The sequence below is a fragment of the Myodes glareolus genome, chromosome 5, assembly GCF_982192425.1.
Source record: "Myodes glareolus chromosome 5, mMyoGla1.1, whole genome shotgun sequence".
Taxonomy (NCBI): Eukaryota; Metazoa; Chordata; class Mammalia; order Rodentia; family Cricetidae; genus Myodes; species Myodes glareolus.
Genome location: NC_142030.1, coordinates 88,952,282 through 88,972,577, shown reverse-complemented (window position 1 = coordinate 88,972,577; position 20,296 = coordinate 88,952,282). Strand labels below are relative to the sequence as shown.

General features: G+C 49.8%; 1 protein-coding gene across 1 annotated transcript; it reads right to left on the bottom strand.

Moving 5' to 3' along the window:
- Positions 1 to 3,162: 3,162 nt before the first annotated feature.
- Gpr37l1 (G protein-coupled receptor 37 like 1) lies at positions 3,163 to 10,163 on the bottom strand. The gene is made up of 2 exons (XM_048430855.3): positions 9,440 to 10,163; positions 3,163 to 4,568 (listed from the first exon to the last, which is right to left on the bottom strand). The coding sequence occupies exons 1-2, from the start codon at positions 10,067 to 10,069 to the stop codon at positions 3,753 to 3,755; spliced, it is 1,446 nt and encodes a 481-aa protein (XP_048286812.3). The 5' UTR covers positions 10,070 to 10,163; the 3' UTR covers positions 3,163 to 3,752.
- Positions 10,164 to 20,296: the final 10,133 nt, after the last annotated feature.

Below are 20,296 nucleotides of genomic sequence, written 5' to 3'. Positions count from 1 at the left end.
GGCCCCTCTCCATCCCGTGCCTGCTCGGTCCCCATAGCCAGAGTCGTACCAGAACCAGAATTCTGCCTCTACCTCTTCATTCCCAGTTCCCACCAGGAAGAAATCTAATGTCCTCCAGGGGTATGCTGGGCCTGTGGAGTCTCCTTTGCTATCTTAGTGTCCAGGTCTCTTGGAAAGGACCAGCCGTTACTCTATGGATGGAGCTCCTGCGCTGCCTGACAGGAGCTCACAGTCTCAGTGCCTGTGGACCCTCCTGGGTTCAGTGTGGATCCAATCTTATTTAGTTTTACACTTGACTCTCAGACACACACACCCCCACCCGCCCCGCCACTCCCTTGTGTTCTCTCTCCCCTCAGCCTGGAAAATAGAGACCGTAGAATGCCCAATCTCTTTTCACCCTACCTCAGCAGAAAGAAGCGTGCTTTGTCCTTGGTTTGTGAGAGGCCTTGGGCTAGGCCACTATCCAACCACGAGGAGGATTTCTTATTGCTGAGGGACTTTGAGGAACGAGTCTGAGAATTGAGCTCAATGGCAGAGCGCTGATCTGGTGTGCAATAGACCAGGCCCTGGCGTCCATTGACCGCATGGGGAGAAGGTCTGAGGAAAATCTGGATAGGGTTTGCCGCCAGCTAACTGATTTCCAGGAGTCCTCCTTCTCCTTAAGAGTATAAGGTGTGCCCCTTGGTTAAGAAGGATGATGGTGGCCCAGGCTTTGTCCCCTGCCCTGCATCTGGACGAGGACCACTATTCTCATCCATGGGGATGTTTCAACGCTGACCTGCTTCTTGGCGTCTGTGTTCTCCAGGTGAGATTTTTGTGAGAGAAGATGAACTGATTATTAGCTCATGCAAAACCATTGCCCTGTACAGGGAACTCCTGCAACGGATACGCAGCAGGGCCCAAGTCTCCTGTTCCTTGAATAGGGAACAAACCATGTAAACCATCGTGTTTGGGTTCTAAACTGAATGAGCTCATACCTGGCCGAGGGGCTGGAGAGGTGGCTCAGAGTTAAAGAGCAGGTACTGCTCTTGTAGAGGACATGGGTTCCTAGCACCCACGTCAGGTGGTTCCAGAAAGAGCTAACACTTCTGACCTTTGTAGGCTCCGAACCCCTGCTCACATAACCCAACACAGATAGACACACACACACACAATTAAAAATTATATAAAAAAAATATTAAAAAAAATACCTGGCTAAGTCCACTCCATATTTCTTGAGATTTGGATTCCCAAAAGCATGGAGCCTTGCACTATGCCAGATGCTTAACCCCCCCCCATCTCCCAACCCCCTTTCTAGTGGTGGAGGTGGGGCCCAGGACCTCGAACATCCTAGGCAAGCAGTCTGCCTCTGGTCTCCAGCTCCAGCACAGAGCATGTCTGGCCTCATTTAGTGATCACAGGCCTCTGTGAAGGACTGATCGTTCTGTTTCCCAGAGTGGGGAGTGGAGACAGGTATCCCCAAGGGTAGAGCTGAGCTAAAATGAAGATACTCAGTGGGGGGCATGCCAGAGGACACCCCCCACCTGGCGTCAGTGTGGGGCATACCAGAGGACACCCCCCACCTGGCGTCAGGCTCTGATGACTGACCCCCTGCTACGGATGTCAGCATCTCTCTCTGAGCCTCACAGCTCAAGCCCCTTGCCCACCCTTGAGCCAGCCACCCCACCCCCATAGCCTGGGACCCCAGAGCAACAAATCCCACATTGTTCCCTGGCTGGCACAGGCTGGAGGGACAGTGGCTCCTTCCCAAGGCTTGCTAGTCTGCCGGCTAGTTTTGCAAGCCATTCACGTTAGCAGACTTGGAAAGCAGCAGCAGGGTAGGGTCTAGGAGCCACCATCTCTCCCCTTGAGCTCTGGGCCAGCCAGCGGGCAGGAGGGAGGTCCAGAGTGTGCCCTTTGTGGAAGAGGCCACCAAACAGGATACTGAACCACCACCACCCCTCCAAGCCTTCCACCCCCAGTCCTCTCCCTGCCCCTGACTTCACCTCAGATCACCCCGGGCCACTTCCTCCCCCCCTTAGAAAGTTATTGGTGCGTGCAGGACTGGGATAGGGGGAGGAGTTGGGAAAGCACCCCCTTTCTGGTTCTGCTTAGAAACAAGGGGTCCACCTTTGCTCCCTGTCCAACTAACGCAACACACACACACACACACACACACACACACACACACACACACACAGTTTCTAAGACAAAGCTGGAGACTTTGGTCACTGTAGCAACAGGTCTGCCGAGAAATGGGTGGGTGTCATGTGCAGGGCAGTTCCATCACTTAGCAACAGCCTCCCTCTCTCTTGGCCAAATCACTGGCCCTGGGGGGTGGGGGGGTGGGTGCCCGGGATCAAGAACAAGGCTGTTTAGATTCCAAGTAGTGGGGAGGGAGACTTGGACGCTGAGTGGACCAAGGCCCAAGGGATTGGGTGCCTGGGCAAAGAAGAATAGAATTGGGCTGCTCATGACCCCGTACCCTTGGGGACCTAATCTGGTAGAGGTTCTAGTTGACCTGATGGGACCCTGAACTGAGCTCCAGATAAGGGTGGCTGCAGAAAAAGCTGGGCATGGGGGAAAGGAATGCCAGTGGCCCAGGCTGATAGCCCAGCAGAGAGAAGGGGCCTGTGGAGGTGCCTCAGGGGCAGAGCTGGGGAAACGGTTTAAAGGGCAGGCCCAGTAGGAGGAGCTACTGGTTGTGCAGGGACCTTCTGTAGAACTCTGCTGGGAAGGAGGTGGGGCGGGGGCAGTGGGGGCAGTGCGGGTAGGCAGCTGGGCCATCTCAGAGCCAAACAGTCCATTCTAAGAAACTGAACAAGAGCCACTGTTAGAAGGGAAGGATGCTGAGAAGCTTTGTGGCCCACCAAAGGAAAGCCTCTGGATTCCCGCAAATGGGGGCTTTGTGGAGAGGGCAAACCAAGTGAAGCAGAGACTCCAGAGACAAGTGTGACTTCCCAGGGGCAGCTGGGTTTAGCTCTAGATAAGGGTTTAGCCCCCAGTTCATGAAGCCTTCCCTCCTCTCTGTCTCTCAAAAGCTATAACGTTCTTGGAACCCTGTCCCCAAGGCAGGACAGCAAATAAAGGCCCAGGCCAAGGAGACTGCCCAGTTAGGGAAAAGGCCTGTCTACACGTCTAGGTTCTGTCACTCGTGGACAAGGAAGCTCACTGGGCACAGGGTTGTAGTACCTACTTTATTGTTTTTCCAGAATGGCCTTCTACAGGAAAGCGCCTAACGGGAGGCGGGGGCTGGATGATGTGAGATGTGACCAGGCGCTTCACAGAACGGAAGACAGAAGAGAGAGAATACTCTGGGAAGAGACTCGGGGCTAAGACAGACCCTCTTTAGAGGACGGGATGCTGAGCCTGCTTAGGTTGGCCCTCAAGCAGTCCCTGGTCCAGGATGGGGCCTAGTGGGACTAGAGAAATGATGTTTGGGGAGGGACTCAGCCAACCTACAGTCAGATTCCAAGATCAAAGGGAAGGCAGGCCAAGGGCCAATGGCCAGACTGAGATTCTAGGCAACTCTAATGACCTAGACAGATCTCCACCTACAAGTGGGAGGGACAAGGCTGACAGGTCCCTCAGAGCGTTAAGATTGGCACTGTCTTCCGATGGGGCTTTGACAAGCCCAAACTCTGACAAAATGAGCCAAGTCCATCTCTGAACCGCAGGATGAGAAGACCGAAGCGAGACCTGTGAGAAAGAATCAGCAGACCGTCTTGAGTGGGATGGCACCCCTCCCCACCTGCTCCCATGCCCCCCTAGACTCAGCAAGGTGTGCCCAGGGGCATGAGTGGGGGTGACTCCCTGGGCTTATGGAAGTAGATGGAGGAGGACACTTCGGTCTTAAGCTTTCTGTCCGCGCCGCCTGTCGCCGAGGAGTCCGAGGCCCCGCCGCACTCCTCACAGCAGCAGCAACAGCAGCAATCCAGGAAGGCCTGACCCAGGGGCCTGCAGATGCACAGGAGGAGCACGGGGGTGATGGCGCCCTTGAAGAAGGCGGAGAACTGGTTGATGAGGCCCAAGAGGTCCAGGGTCTGCCGGGTGAGCTCGGTGGAGAGGTAGGCCACCACGATATTGCAGACGTTCTCGGGGAGCGTACAAAAGGCATAGACCACGGTCAGGCCCACCACAGTGCTGTTGAGCTGGCTCTCACACTGCTCATGCTTGCCTGCCCTATACTCGGGCTTCCTGCCCGGCGGGCCCCTCACCCGCCATGTCACAAGCTGGCAGGTGACGGTGAAAAGGATGGGCAGACAGAAGTAGCAGCCGAAGTACCACCACATGCGAGCGTTCTGGTAGGTCATCACCAGCGAGTAGATGGACTCGGGTAGGTTGGCTGAAGGTTTCATGATGCACGAGTCCACCGTCCCCATGGTGGGAGCAGGCTCTTGTGCCAGCTGCCACAGCAGGAGTTCAGGCACGGCCAGCATCATGGAGCCCACCCAGATGACAGCCAGTTTAGCCAGAATTGATTGGCATCGCTCGATGGGCCTCACCTTCGGCAGGGTGCTGGTGGCCACATGGAAGCGGTCTATGCCCAGAGCACAGAGGCTAAAGGTTGTGACTCCCAGGGAGGAGACCTGTGAACAAGGATGTAGAAGGCGACAGAGGGCTCAGTGGATGGGGGCAAAGAGGTTTCAGGCTGAAGAGGAGCATGGGTTACACAGGAACAGTGTGACAATAGCTGCTATTGGTGAGTATTTCCTACCCACCAGACACTCCCTATATGCCATCAACTCTCAGCTGTGTCCCGCTGGGGTCAATACACACTTATAATCCTAGTACTCCAATCAGCCATCATACAGGAGAAATGGACGCAGAGACATAAAAGGTGACTGTCCACAATCCGGGGTGGGGACACATCCCTCGTTCTGTTTTCCGCTTCCCAAGCTAGGGTGTGCTAGACCTCCCTCCCACAGACCCTGATGTCCCCCAGGACACTGGAAGTCACCGCTGAGGAAGAACCAGGACAAAGACAGAAATTGGGCTTAGCCTGAGTATGGGGGTGAGTGTCTGTTGTCCCAGAACTTGACTGACAGAGGCAGGAGGATCAGGAGTTCAAGGCCAAACTTGGCCACACAAAAAGTTCAAGGCTAGTCTGAGATGTACAAGACCCTGTCTCCAAACTGGAGGAAGAAAAGGAAGGAAGTGGGGAGGGAGGGAAAGAAGGAATGGACAAATTTTGGATCTTTGCTGTTCCTTCTCCTTCCCGCACAGGCTCAGGTGAGATCTTCGGTTTATGCCAGGGAATGTGGCCTGCTCTCCGTTGCTTTCAGTCTGCCTGTGTTGACCTGGGCAGACCCGCATTGTGGGGAGCAGCCCCTGCAAGCAGCCTGCGCCCACCATCCTTGCGCACTCATCCGCAGCACTCAGAAAAAGCACCCGTTGAGCCAAGAGGAAGAGGCCAGAGCCGCAGGGAAGGAAGTGCCAGCTCCTCTGAAAGGAGAGCCCTTCTGAGCAGCTAGCTGATGGAACTCACTGGGGGCTGTGCTCCCCCTCCTCCTCCTGCCTAAATTCTTCCCTTCTCTGGCTGGGGCGACACAATCCAGGGCTTATTTGCACTGCCACCAAGGGTCCTTTGTGAGAGCCCCAACCCCCTCTCTTGGCAGGGGACTCCAGGCCTGCAGAGGAGCAGCCTCCAGTCTCTGGCAAAACATCATTCTCTCTCTCTCTCTCTCTCTCTCTCTCTCTCTCTTCTCCCACATCTCAGAAACTACTCCAAATCTTACCAAGGGGCCGTGCTGGGGTCTTCCCTACAGGAGAATTCCGGGCAGCAGCAGAGGCTTATAGCTGCGGGCAAGAGGTCCAGTGTCTCTGACTCCTTCCTTCCCTCTTCTCCTAAAGCTATGCCCAAATAATAGCCAACATGGTCTCCATTAATTCTAAGCACTTCACGGACATTACCCATTTTAATCCTTTAAGAATGGGGACTAGCCAGCTGTAGTGACACACGCCTGTATCCTAGCACTCAGGGAGACCAGGAGGTCAAGATCCTCCGCCATTACTAAGTGAATTTGGGGCCAGCTGGAGATATGGAAGACCTTGTCTAAAAAATGAAAACAGGAAGAAAGTAGGAAAGGGAGATTTGGAGCTAAACTTTGGGTGACTGGGTATGATGGCTCTTGCCTGTCAATCCAGCACTCAAAGCTGAGACTGCACAATCAGGAGTTCAAGGTCATCTTTGGCAATGTAGCAAGTTTGAGGTCAGCCTGGGCTACATAAGAGCCTATCTAAAATAATGAAATAGAAGCCGGGCGGTGGGTGACACACGCCTTTAATCCCAGCACTCAGGAGACAGAGACAGGCAGATCTCTGTGAGTTCAAGTTCAGCCTGGTCTATAGTGCGAGTTTCAGGACAGGTTCCAAGGCTACAGAGAAACCCTGTCTCAAAAAAAAAAAAAAAAGAAAAGAAAAGAAAAGAAAAAAAGAAAAAATAAATAACACTAAAACACTAATTGAGGCTAGCTGCTGAGCATGGCTATTCAAGTCTACAAAACCTCAACTAATTGGATGACTAAGGCAAAAGAATCATAAACTCAAGGCCTACCTAGACTACAGAGTGAGTTCAAGTGGAGCTACAGATGTACCAGGTCAGCCAGGGTTGCAATGGGAAATCCAGTCTCGAAACAACAGCGAGAAGAGTTAAGAGCTTTGGGGCTCCAAGTGCACATGGTTAGTTTATGTGAAGCCCTAGGTTTATCCGCAGCCTATTCAGACAGTTATATCCTAGATGAGAACACTTGAGGTGTAGGCAGCTTACCAAGGCTGCTTGGACAGTCATGAAAAGAGCCCAGTTTCTAATATAATCTGTCCGATTCCAAAGCTATGTGCTGGCCCAGCACAGTGGGGCCCTTATCTTCAAACTCAGGAAGCAGAGGCAGGCAGATCTCTGTGAGTTCTAGACCAGCCTGGTTTACATGGTGAGTTCCAGGCCAGCCAGGGCTACGTAGTGAGAGTCTATCTAAAACAAAACCAACCAACAAAAACCCCACCCAAAATTTGTGTGCCTAACTACTTAGCTTGCCTAGGCAGCGTGTACAAGATGATAAGGTTTAAAGGTTTAAAGACCAATGTCAGGCGTGGAGGCATACACCTTTAGTCTGAACACTCAGGAAGCAGAGACAGGTGGATCTCGGTGAGTTTGAGGCCAGCCTGGTCTACACACTGAGTTCCAGACTGGGAAGCGCCACATAATGAGATGGTCTACCAAACAACAAGAAGATACAGAGATCACATTGAATTTTGGGGTCTCTTTTGATCTTGGAGGCCTTTGGACCACCAAATAGATGGCATAGGTTGGGAGCACAGGAAAAAAAAAAACCATTTCAACTGCTATGCCTCACAGAGTGAACAATATTGAAATAATCCCTAACATGCAGCTAACTGGGGGCTTGGACCTTTGTCAAATGCCTGGCTCTGATTCCATCTCATGGGGAGGCTGTTATTCCCTTCATCATTCCCCTTGTAACTAAGGTTCTTTTATTTATTTATTTTTAAATGTGTTTATTTTACTTATATGAATGATTGTGTCTGCCTGCATGTATGTAAACATACCACATGTATGCCCTGTACCCATGGAATTCAGAAAAGGGCATGAGATCCCTTGCAACTGGAGTTATGGATGATTGTGAACCACTATGTGGGTACTAGGAACCAAACCCAGGTTCTCTGGAAGAGCAGTCAGTGCTCTGAACCACCTCTCCAGCCCCCTGTAGCCGTGATTTAAAACTGTTCCCACCAAATGTTTTGTTGTGTGCTTTCAGTCCCAACACTAAAAAGGAAGAAGCAAGAGATTTTCTGTGAGTTTGAGGCCAGATTGCTCTACATACTGAGTTCCCAAACAGCCAAGACTATATAGAAAGCCCTGTCTCAAAGAGAGAGGGAGAAGGCTGTTCCTGCCAACTGTGACAACACAGGCCTGTAATCTCACCAATCAGGAGACTGAATCAGGAATATTGTGAGTTTAATTGTAAACCAACCTGGACTGTATAGTGAAATCCTATCTAATAAAAAAAGGGGGGTTGTAGCAGTACAGGTCCATAATCTCGGCACTTGGGAGTAGAAAATAAGTAGATCCAGAGTTCAAGGTTATCCTTAACTGTGCAGTAAATGTGAAGCTAGCCTGAGCTATAGGAGATCTTGTCTCAACCAAACCAAAACACACACACACACACACACACACACACACACACGTAAATAAATAAATAACACTAGGCCGAGGCAGAGAATCACTGCAAATTTGAGGCCAGCTTGGTCTATACAGTGAGTTCCACAGCAACCTGAGGTACAGAGTAAGACCCTGCCTTTAAAAAGATAAAAAGGACAAGAAAGAGAGAACATTTAGAAACTAGAACTAAAGAATAAAAACAAAGGAAAGCTGCTATCGCAAATACAGAAACCTTCACACATGGGTAGATGTGTGCAAAGATCTGTGTGGCTTGTGATCCACACAGCCATTCTCATCCAGGTGTTTCACGTTACATGGAAGCCCCATTCAGGGGTGCTCAGTGGTACACTTTAGAGTTGCTGCGCAAGCCAGTTAGAAGAGCCATCTGGTCTACCCTCCATGCTTGCTAGCTAAGGAAATGAAGAGAGATGGGATCTGTCCAGGGACAAGCAAAATATAGTAACAGAACTAGTGCTTCAATAAGCTCTAGTACCCAAAGGTGGGGCTTGCCTTCCAGAGCCGCCTTAGGAGGAAAGTAACGAAGATGACCTTGAAGGTGACAATAAACTTGGTCAGGAGGGAAGAAGGTGTCCTGGTGTTTGCATCCACAGGGAGTAGACACTGACTCAACCTGGTAGGAAACTGCGTTCTCCCTCAAGTATTGCTAGGTTTTCGGAATACAGAAGGGTTAAAAAGAGGAGCCATGGGTACAGGGCAGGCAGGAGGCACAATCAAAGAAAAGAGGAGGGGGCAGACAGTGGCAGGTGTACCTTTAATCCCAGCACTTGGGAGGCAGAGACAGGACGATCTGTGAGTTCGAGGCCAGCCTGGTCTACCAAGTAAGTTCCAGGACAGGCTCCAAAACTACACAGAGAAAAAATGAGGGGGGGGGGAAAGGGGGACCTCAGAAGAGAGAAGGATTTGGGGGTGGATCAGAGACAAACAGCTTGGAATATAGAAAAAGGGGTGTAACCTCCGTGTGGTTACTCCTAAAGCAGAAGCCCAGGTTGGACTCAAGCCAGTGGTCTTGCACATCTGCCTATCTACCTATTCACTGGCCTGACTTGCTTTCCTGAGAGCTACCAGAAGCCAATACTGAGTTTGTTCCCTTCCCTGATAGAGTTTGCCTCCTCCCGCAATGACACAGAGAAAACTAGTTGAGTGGGAACCCCAGGGTGCTGGGATTAGACACACCTGCAGATCTGCTCTCTGGGTCTCAGCAGGGACTGGAGCCCCTTCCCTGAACTGCAAGCCTACAACTGAGCTATAGAAAGACATCCTTACCTCCATGAAGGGCACAGCCCGGCAAGAAACATCCCCCAGGAGCCTCTGCTTGGTGATCTCGTTGAAGATGACAATGGGGAGGCAGAAGAAGAGGACCAGGAAATCCCAGAGAGCCAGGCTGGCAAGGATGGAGTTCCATGCACTCTTCAGATAGTAGCTGTGCCACACAATACACATGACAGACAGATTGCCTACGATACCCACAGCAAACACCACCAGAGCCAGGAGCATGACAGCGTAGGCACTGTAGGAGCTCTCAGTCACCGGATACAAGGGGTTCTGAATCTGCAGCCTCTGACTTGGTGTCCCGGTCAAGTTGGCCCTCAGCTCTTGTCCACTGTCTGGGGTGGCCCCATCTTTGTCTGGATTGGGGCTAGTGGCCACCAAAGTCTTGGTGGGCTGCAAGCCAGCAGGATGGATGGGCCTGGGGTACTCAGCCCACTCCTGAGGTACATAGTGTTGTACCTCCTTGGGCCCCTCGTCCTTGGTGCCTCTTCGGGGTCGACTCTGCTGCTCCTGGACCTTCGCTCTATGCCCACCCAAAGATGAGTTGGCAGCCCCAGAGACCCCAGTCAGCCCCACAGCCAACACTACAGCAAGAGAGACAGCCAGGGGCCACAGCCACCGCATGGCCGGGAAAGCAGGGTGTAGCTGCCTCAGAGAGGTGAGGGCAAGGGACCTAAGGGCTGCGTGGAATTAAAAGAGGCAGCTGGCAGCTGGGTCCGCCTCCAGTCAGGCGTCTGGCATGGCTGGCCCTTCCTCCCATCCCGTTGGCCATGGTCTGGCCAGGGCCCTCTGCTGGACACTAAGCAGTCTGTGCTGACCTCATACATCGCGTCCTCCATCACAACCCTTCTCAGGCTCTAAGGACAGACTGAACAGTACCTCAATCACTGGTGCCGGGGAAATGAGGTTTGCTAAGTGATGTCAAGGCAGGACTATAACTGGAGCACAGTTCTTCAATTCTAAGGCAGATCCTGAATAATGATAGGCCAGGCACAGTGGCTATTCCTGTAATCCCAGCATTTGGGAGGTTGAGAAAGAATGACAAGAGTTCAAAGTCATCTTAAACTACATAGCAAGATCCTGTTTTTGTTTTATTGAAAAGAAAAAGTGCCGAGGTGAAAACAGAATTGTAATTGCTGAAACTATAGGGTATTTAGTTAGGTGTGCCACGCAGATAGGTTCTTTTTTGTTCCTGTGATTTGCTTGTTTTCATTCTATGTGAATTTGTATTTCTCCTGCAGTTATGTCTGTGTGAGGGTGTTGGATACCTGGTGCTGGAGTCACAGACAGTTGTGAGGCACCTGTGCGTGACGGGAATTGAACCTGGGTCCTCTGGAAGAACAGCCAGTACTCTTAACTGCTGAATCATCTCTCCAGCCCTATTTTGAACATTCTTAGCTGAATGATAAATGTTTGAACTAATAACATAATATTTTACCATTCAATATCATTCTATGAAACATACATACATACATACATACATACAGATGATTCTTCTTAGGGGTTAATTTTGTTTTGTTTTGTTTTGCTTTGTTTGTTTTTTGAGACAGGGTTTCTCTGTAGCTTTGGAGCCTGTCCTGGAACTAGCTCTTGTAGACCAGGCTAGCCTCGAACTCACAGAGATCCACCTGCCTCTGCCTCCCGAGTGCTGGGATTAAAGGTATATGCCACCACCGCCCAGCAGGGAGTTAATTTTTTAAATTGTTTTTATTGAGCTGTATCAGATGAGTTCTTAACACATTTTGAGAAGTGCTGCTGTGATCCATTTCCCAGATTCCAAATATGAAGTCTATGGTCGTTAACTGATGACTATGTATTTGACCCAAAGCAGAACAGGCTCACAGCTGGGTCTGACTCCATAGCCTTTTAACTCAATGCTGGTCTCAGCAGGCAAGAGCCCACTCCTTACCTCTTAGCCACAAAAAACTTAAAACACCACACCCTGGGATGGGGCATGACTTAGTGGTAGTACTTGCCCAGCATTTTTGAGGCTCTGGGTTCCATCCCAGCACTGGACAGACAATATAATGAAAACAAAATAAAGTAAAAAATTATGGAAGTGTAGTCAAAAGTGCAAAAGTCCAGGACTGGCTCCACAGCTACTGAGAAATCCTGTCTTAAAAAAAGAAAAAAGTGCAAAAGAGCAGGAATTTCCAATGCAAAAAGGAAGTAAATATGGAAATGAATAACTACACTCTGATGTGATAGGTGTTACGAAAGGCAGGGTCAAGGTCAGAGGAGCCTGAGGCCATCTGGAAGGTCAGAAGTTCTGCAAAGCAAGATGACTTTTGAGCAAAGCCTTAAAGGCTTCCGGAAGAAGGTTGGAAGGATGCTCCAGGCAGAAGATAGAGTACACGCAATGGTGTGTGTGTGTGTGTGTGTGTGTGTGTGTGTGTGTGTGTGTGTGTGAAAGTAGGCAATATTCCTGCCAAAGAGCAATAATGTGCAGGAGGCTGGGGAGCTAGGGAAAGGAAGACTAGGGTATTGGGTTTGAGGCACGAGGTCAGCAGATGAAGGAGCAAGAAGGCTTTTGTATGCTAGACCAGGGAGTTAAGATGCTATTCCAAAGGCGAGGGAGAATATTACGTGTTGAGACACAAAGGAGCAATGACTGGACCAAGTTACCTTAGTGGGGTCCAGGATGGGCAGTGAGCTCCTGACAGATAAAGCAGCCAAGTGAAGAGCCAGCAACACTGGGGGTCAGGCTGTAGGAATGTGGGAAAATTGAGGGTGAGTGGATGGACTCTGCCCACTCATCGCGGCAGGACAGAGGTAGGAGCAGGGACACTAGACCCTGCTGTGTACAGGTGGGAATCTGTAGGCCAACGGTCACTGGGATGGAGGTTCAGGGAGGTGGTACTGTAGCTAAGGAGAGGAAAAGGCCAAAGCAAACAGAAGCCGGGGCTGGCTGGGAGCTATTTACACAGTCCGCTGGCAGCATCCCTCAGCACTCCCACCAAGACTGTCAATCTGGAAGCGGCTTTCCCAGAGAACTTCCTGACCAGGATCCTTGCCACCCTACCCAGTAGGTCCCGACATGCTGTGTAAAACTAGGAGTCACAGGAGAAAAAAAAAGAGAGAGAAGGAGGAGGAGACAAAGAGAAAGACAGAAGCAACCATCCTCTGCTGCCAGAGCGCTGTCTGAAGTCTAGCGTATCAGCCAGAATTTAACTTTGTCACCACCACAACCCAGACCATGTCACCAGAGAGAGGAAGCTGGGACTCCACATCCTGTATCCTCAGGGAGCTTAGGAGAAGAGCCAAGACCCACCCTGAGCCCCACATGCTCCTCTGTGCTCAGCATCAGGGTCTTCTATCCTCCTGGAGCTGGAGAGCCGCAGCAAGCACCTGCCCCAGAGCCTCTCCGGTCTTTTTGACTTTCCCTGCTCCCAAGACAGGAACCCACCACCTTCTGCCGTATGTTGTCGCTAGCTGGGTACAGAGGAGTCATCACTGTTTGTGCTGAGCGTCCACCAAGCACCAGACTCTGTCCTAGACACTCGGAATGACCGCAGACTCGGAGAGATGAAGAAACCTGTTCAGGGACGCGCAGCTAGTAAGAGACTGCAGAGATCCGAGGGAGGTCTGTGTGACACAGAAGGCTAAACCCTCACCTGCTCCTTGTAGTTTGCAGAGCTGAACCGGTGAAGAGCTCAGGGATAACCCTACCCCAACCCCCTTACTCTTCAGAAGTGAAAACTGAAGACCTGAGAGTTGGGTCCTAAGTCAACAGACACAGCGAGCGCACCGCTGCTGTGGGATCCTCAGTTGCTTCGCAGGCAGCTGGATCTTAACACAGCCGGAAGGAAGCCGAGGTCTCTGCTCACACAGATGGCCCATCCCACGCCACACTGTGCTGGCACATGCTAGGCACTCCACGAACCTGAGGGCCCGGGAAGATGGCTCAGTGGGAAGAGCCCTTCCTGTGCCCGTGCAAGAACCTGAGTTCAATCCCAGCACCATAAAAAGCCTGGTGTGCTGGGGGCTGGAGAGATGCTCAGTGGGTAAGGGCACTTGTTGCTCTTGCAAAGGACCTGGGTTCAATTCCTGGAACCCACATAATGGCTCACAAGCATCTGCAGCCCCAGTTTTAGGGGACCCAGCAGGCGCACACACACACACACACACACACACACACAGTGTACATATATGCATTCAAGCAAAGAATTTATACACAGAGAGTAAACAAATAAATCTTTTAAAAAAAGAACTCAGGTGTGGCTGCATACACTGATAATTCCAGGGCTACGGGACAGAGATAGGAGGACTTCGGGGCCTTGCTGGAGCCAGGCTAGCTGCAGATTCACTGAGGGACCTTATCTCAAAGGAATAAGGAAGAGTAATGCAGCAGGACACACTAGAGCTTTCTCCGGTCTGTGTACACTGGCTTTCACGCACTAGTGTGCTCACGCACGCGTGCACCTGCGCGCACACACACACATACTCCTTCAAATGACTAAAATGGCGCGCCACCCCCTTGCTGGTCTCCTTTAGGCTCATTGGAATGCCAGAGGCCACTAGGTGGAACCAAACGTTCAGAGTTGGAGGCTAAGACCTGTCTCAGGCCTTAGTCCTCTCCTGTCCTGACTCTTAGCCATTCCACGCTGTCCAAGCCCAGCCGACAGCTTTTGTGAGCTGCCTGCAGATGTGGATCAGAGAGAGAGGATGGTGCAGTGTGCTCTTTGTCCCCACTCCTCCTGAGGGTCCACCTACCGGCAAAGTGCTTTTTGCTCGACCCTTGGCTGCGTCGGCTTCACAAGACTCCCGCTTCTGGACTGGGTGGAGGAGCACTCGTTTGGAGAATTCCAGGCAGGCGCTGAAGAGTTTCCACTCCTGGGAGTGTCACCCCTAGAGTGTCCATGATCATGGGAATTTCCCATGCTTCCACCTGGGAGTTTCCCCACTAATGGCTAAAGACGCGATACTTAGGTGAGAGGGAGTGAGAAAGAGGCTGGAGTCGTCCCTGGCAATGAGGTGGGTGAGGGCGCCTCACCAAGGAAAATAATCCAAGCCCATATTTCACTGAGCAAACACCCTTAGCCTGCCTAGGCTCCTCCTCTGTCCTAAGGGGCAACTACCTGCTCCCAAGAAGATCTATGCAAACACAGGGAGCAATATCTGACTTGCTTTCTAAAGCATAGCCACAGCCAGATGGTGGTGGCGCACCATTAATCCAAACACTTGGGAGACAGAGGCAGGTGGCTCTCTATGAGTTTGAGGCCTGCCTGGTCTATAGAGCAAGTTCCAAGACAGCCAGGGCTGAGCAGAGAAACCATGTCTTGGGAGAAGATAAAAATAAAAAAAGAAAAGAAAAAAAGCTACTAGTAAGAATGAACTCACTTTTTCCGCTCCACAGTCTCTGTGAGACAGGGTACTTACTATGTATTGTCTTCATTTAAAAGGACTGGAAATCAAAGCAGAAAGGCAGTACTAAAATCAAATGCGACAGATTCTGACCAGGAGTTCCGGTCACAAGAAGCCAAACAAAAAAAAAAAAACTAAAAAGTTAAAAGTTGTATATGTTGTTTATTTTGCAAATATCCGTTGAGCACTTGCTGTGTGTTAGGCTTTGTCCTAACTGCTCAGAGGTAGAGAGGAGCAGGGGGCCCCTACCTGGGGAAAGTCACCTTTGAGCTTTGAACTGGGTGTGAGACTGCATGTCAAAACCAGGAGGCTTAGCCCAAGTACGAAGCAGCCTGCATTATATAGCAAATTCCAGGTCAGCAAAGGGCTACATATAGTGACCCTGTTTCAAGAAGAAAAATAGAGAGGAAGTTTGGAGAGATGCGTCGGTGGTTAAGTTCATTGATTTCCTCGCAGAGGACCTGAAAGGACCACCATTCAGTCCCCTGTACCTGCCGCATCCGGCGCCTTACAACCATCTCTAACTCTAGCTCCAGGGAATCCGGCGCCCTCTTCGCTATCTGCACTCGTGCACAAGCGCAAATTCACACATAGACATACGAATAATTTAAAATAACAAATAAAATTTTAAAAAGGAAGAGAGGGTGGAAGAGGGAAGTTCACCTTCTCGTGAAGGACACAGCCACTAAAAACCTAATTCCCAATAACACCATTAATCAGTGGCTCTCAACGTTTCTAAAGCCTTTAATACAGTTCCCCACTTGTGGTGACCCCGACCGTGAAATTATTTCATTGTTACTTTGTAATTGTAATTTTGCTACTGTTACGAATAGTAATGCAAATATCGGATATGCAGGCTATCCAATATGTGGCCCCAAAGGGGTCACAACTCAGAGATTGAGAACCAGCACCTTAAATTGTAATGAAACACCTGGAGGGAAGTGATAGGGAACCAAAAATTCATGGGACCTCCCCACCTTTGACAAGAGGTTGAGGTGCTGTCCCAAGGCCTCACAGGAAACTGTCACAGTAAGATGTGATCATTGTGTGGCCATTTACGTATAAATGACAAGACCACACTGGGGTGTGGATCAGAGGGAAAGTAATTTGCCTACAGCGTACAAAGCCCTGGGTTCTATGACCTGCTAACCAAAGGAAAAATATAAACAAACAAAAAAACCTTCAAAATTAAGTAAATTTGGTGGTGGTGTTTCTGCTTGGGGGAAGGGTTTTGTTGTTGTTTTTGTTGTTGTTGTCTTGGGATTTTTGTTGTTGTTGTTGTTGTTTTTGGTTTTTGTTTTGTTTTGTTTTTGAGGTAGGGTTTTACTAGGTAGCCTTAGGCTGACTTAGAACTCCATTGGTAGACCAGGCTGACCTCGAACTCACAGAGATCCACTGCCTCTGCCTCCCAAGTGCTGGGATTAAAGGCGAGCGCCACCATTCTTGGCAAAATTTAAAAAAACTTTGAATGGTGAGCCTTCTATGACAATGAAAGTCAGTACTCATCAAAGTGTAGAGCAGAATCTGGCAAGATGCATGCAACACACATCCTGCACCTCGCCCTGCTGCTGCAGGCTGACATTGTTAGTGTGGGACTAGAGGCTGGCCAAGGCATCTGATACTCCCATGCAAGTTGGAGTTCAAAACCCACTCTGTAAGATGTTCTCATTACATTCAAACAAAGGGTCTGCTTCACAGCGCTGAGGGAGGGTGCACTGGTCCTAGAAGAATCCAGATAACAGGATCACTGAGCATCTGGCGAGCACAGCCGATGTCCGATGTCCTCCAAGCTGGATCCTCAAGGCCTGGCATTCAGTAGATACTGAAAGTGTTCACAACGTGGCTTATCAAATAAAGGCGCTTGCCTCTAAGTTCAACAACCTGAGTTTCACCCCTGAACCCATGTGGTAGGAGAAAACCGACACCTGCCGGCTGGCTGCTGGCTTCCATGCTTGCTGCTGCACGTGTGCCTACACACAAACATGCATACGCAAATAAATAAATGCAATTAAAAAACCTTTTTAAAGGCAAGTATTTATTGGAGTGCTAGGATGTCGTTCAAATGGTAGAGTGTTTGCCTCACATGCATGAAGGGTTCTAGCCTCAATTTATTTTTTTTTAACATTTTATTTATTTATTATGTATATAACATTCTGTCTGCATGTAAGCCTGCACCAGACCTCATTACAGATGGTTGTGATCCACCACGTGGTTGCCGGGAATTGAACTCAGGACGTTTGGAAGAGCAGGCAATGCTCTTAACCTCTGAACCATCTCTCCAGTCCTAGCCTCAATTTCTTAAAAACCAGTAACCAGGTGTGGTGAAAAGAGACCGTAACCCCAGCAGTTGGGAGACTGAGCTGGAAGAATCAGAAGTTGAAGGTCATTCACAGGTTTTGCTATTGTTTTACCTCATGTATATGTGTCTGTATGTTTGTCTGTATGTTTACCACATGCATACAGGTTTCCAAGGAAGCCAGAAGAGGGCGTCAGATCCCTTGGAGCTGGAGTTACTGGCAGGTGTGAGCCAATTGATGTGGAGACCGAACCTGAGTTCTTTGCAAAAGTCACAAATACTCTGTTTGTTTGTTTCGTTTTTTTGAGACAGGGTCTCACTATGCAGACCAGGTTGGCTTGTAACTCACAAAGGTCCATTAGCCTCTGCTTCCCAAATGTTGGGGTTGAAGGCATGTGCTATTTTACCTAGCAGGCAAGAGTTTTTAATGGCTAAGCCTTCTCTCCAGGACTGAGACTCTGTTTTAAAAATTGTATGAGGCATGTGGGGTGGTGGTGCACTCCTTTAATCCCTGTATTTAGGAAGCAGAGGCAGGTGAATCTCTGGGTTCAAGGACAGCCTGGTCTACAGAGCAAGTTCCAGGACAGTCAAGGCTACATAGAGAAACCCTGTCTCCAAAACCAAATTTATATGTAGGAGTTGAAGACATGGCTTGGGGGTTAAGAGCATTAGTTGCTCTTTCAGAGAACCTGGGTTCAAGTTCTAGCACCCACATGGCAGTTCACAACTGTCTAACTCCAGTCCAAGGGCATCCAAAACACACATGGTGTACAAGCATACATAGAGGCAGAACATTTTATTCAAATAAAATAAAAATGCAGGTTAAAAACATCTAAAAATAAAATTAAAAATATAAAAGAAAACACAGTTTTCTGAATGTGTATCAAGTACCAGACACATGACTATTGTGCTAGCAAGATATTTGTCAATTTGATACAAGCGAGGGTCATCAGAGAAGAGGAAATCTCAGTTGAGGGAATACTTCCATCACATTGACCTGTAGACAAGTCTGTGGGGTATTTTTTTTTTTCTGATGGATGGTAGATGTGAGAGGGCCCAGCCCACTGTGGGTGGTGCCACCCCTGAGTCCCAGGTGTTATAAGAAGGCAGACTGAGCAAACCATGGGAAGCAAGCCAGTCAATAGCACTTCCTAGAATACCTGCCTCTCTAGGTTCCTGCCTGCGTTCCTGCCTAACTTCCCTCAGTGTCTGACTGGGCTGAGGAAGTGTAAGGTAAACAAACCCTTTCTCCCTCAAGTGCTTCTGGTCAGTGTTTTATCACAGCGGCAGAAAGCAAACTAGGACACTACTCCAAAGGGTCTGTTCCTGGGATGGGGACGTAGCTCAGCTAAGTTGGGGATTCGTGCACACAGAGGCCATGTCTCCACGTCTCTGCACAGGCCTCGAGGCAGTTCTTGGACTTGGGTTGCTCCAAGGATCTCTTGGAAGCTAGATTCCGATTCTGCAGCTGTGGGTGGGTGGAGAGAGCTGAAATTAAAAAAAATCTCAGCTGAAGAAAAAAAGGAAAGGAAAGAAAGGAAGGAAGGAAGGAAGGAAGGAAGGAAGGAAGGAAGGAGTGAAGGAAGGAGTGAAGAAAGAGAAAAAGAAAAAAATACAAATCCCCTGGTTTCCTGCTGTGTAGCCTCAGAAAGTCATCCCTCAGTCTATTTTTTTTTCAGTTTTAGTTAGTTGTATTGTTGTTTATTTGTTTGTTTTGAGACAGAGTCTCACTATATAACCCTGGCTGGCTTACAATCCGCTATATAGACTAGCTGGTCTCAAACACAGAGATCCACCTGCCTCTGCCACCTGAGTGCTGGGATTAAAGGCATAGGGCACCATGCACAGTTCAAATCATGTTTTTAACTTGTAAATGTGGACAACAGCATGAACATCCTTCACATCACCCTGGACAGCTAAGTTACATAACTTAGGCGTCACGGCATAGTCCTGACATAAAGTTCGCCAAGTGGTGCTCTCCCTACCCCACCCAGGTGTGAGATGGGATCTCATAGGTCTGATTAGTAGCCCAGGCTGGCTTTGAACTCCAGATCCTCCTCCCTTTTCTGAGTTCTGAGATTATAGGTGCCTACCTCAATGCCCAGCCAATGTCAGTCCCTCCCCCAGCCCGGGTGTGTGTGTGTCTGTCTGTCTGTCTGTCTGTCGCTCTCTTTGTCTCTCACCTCTCTTCCAGCATTACACCTGTGTGTCTGTCTGTCTGTCTGTCTGTCACTCTGTCTCTCACCTCTCCCAGCATTACACCTGTGTGTCTATCTGTCTGTCTGTCTGTCTGTCTGTCTGTCACTCTCTCTGTCTCTCACCTCTCCCAGCATTACACCTGTGTGTCTGTCTGTCTGTCTGTCTGTTTGTCGCTCTCTCTGTCTCTAACCTCTCTCTTCAAGCATTACACCTGTGTGTCTGTCTGTCTATCACTCTCTCTGTCTCTCACCTCTCCCAGCATTACACCTGTGTGTCTGTCTGTCTGTCACTCTCTCTGTCTCTCACCTCTCCCTTCCAGCATTACACCTGTTTCATCTCCCTAATGATACTAAGGACACTGCCTGAGTGCCCTGCACCTTGCTCCTCCCAGGTGCCCCTGACCAGACAAGAGCCCAGAGGACTCCCAGAAGGCCAGGCTAGCAATGTGGCTCTGACTCAGCTTGCACTTCAAAGTGGCGGTGCAAAGGTCCCTGGTCACACCTTCTTGTGGGAAACGCAAAGGAAATTCCCAGCATGCAAAAGAGACTAAAGTTAGACGCAAAGACCCACCCCCAGTTCTGTCCTGTCACGCCTTGGAATCACAGTTCGACTTCTGTTACCTAGAATAGGCAGGGCTTTGACTGGTTGCCCAAGATCTTAGGACAAAGTTGACCTAGACAAGGACAGGATGATCTCCAACCACAGACCAAATTTCTTCCACCTCTGTCTGGTGCGCACCTACCAGTTAGAGGTGAAATCTTCCCTGGCTCTACCCTACGGTTCTGGGCCCTAACCACGCCAGGTTAATGCTTTGGTGCCACCCCAGCCTAGGTCCCTTTTCTGGATTGCTCTGTCAAATCTAGCATCAAAATCCCATGGGGATGCAGGACTTACCTACAGCCTTGGTTTTGGGTTTGTGATCGTAGGGGTTGGACTGTGGAAGGGGTCTTTGGCTAAAGCTGTCATATCTACGCTCTCACTGCCGGGGCAGA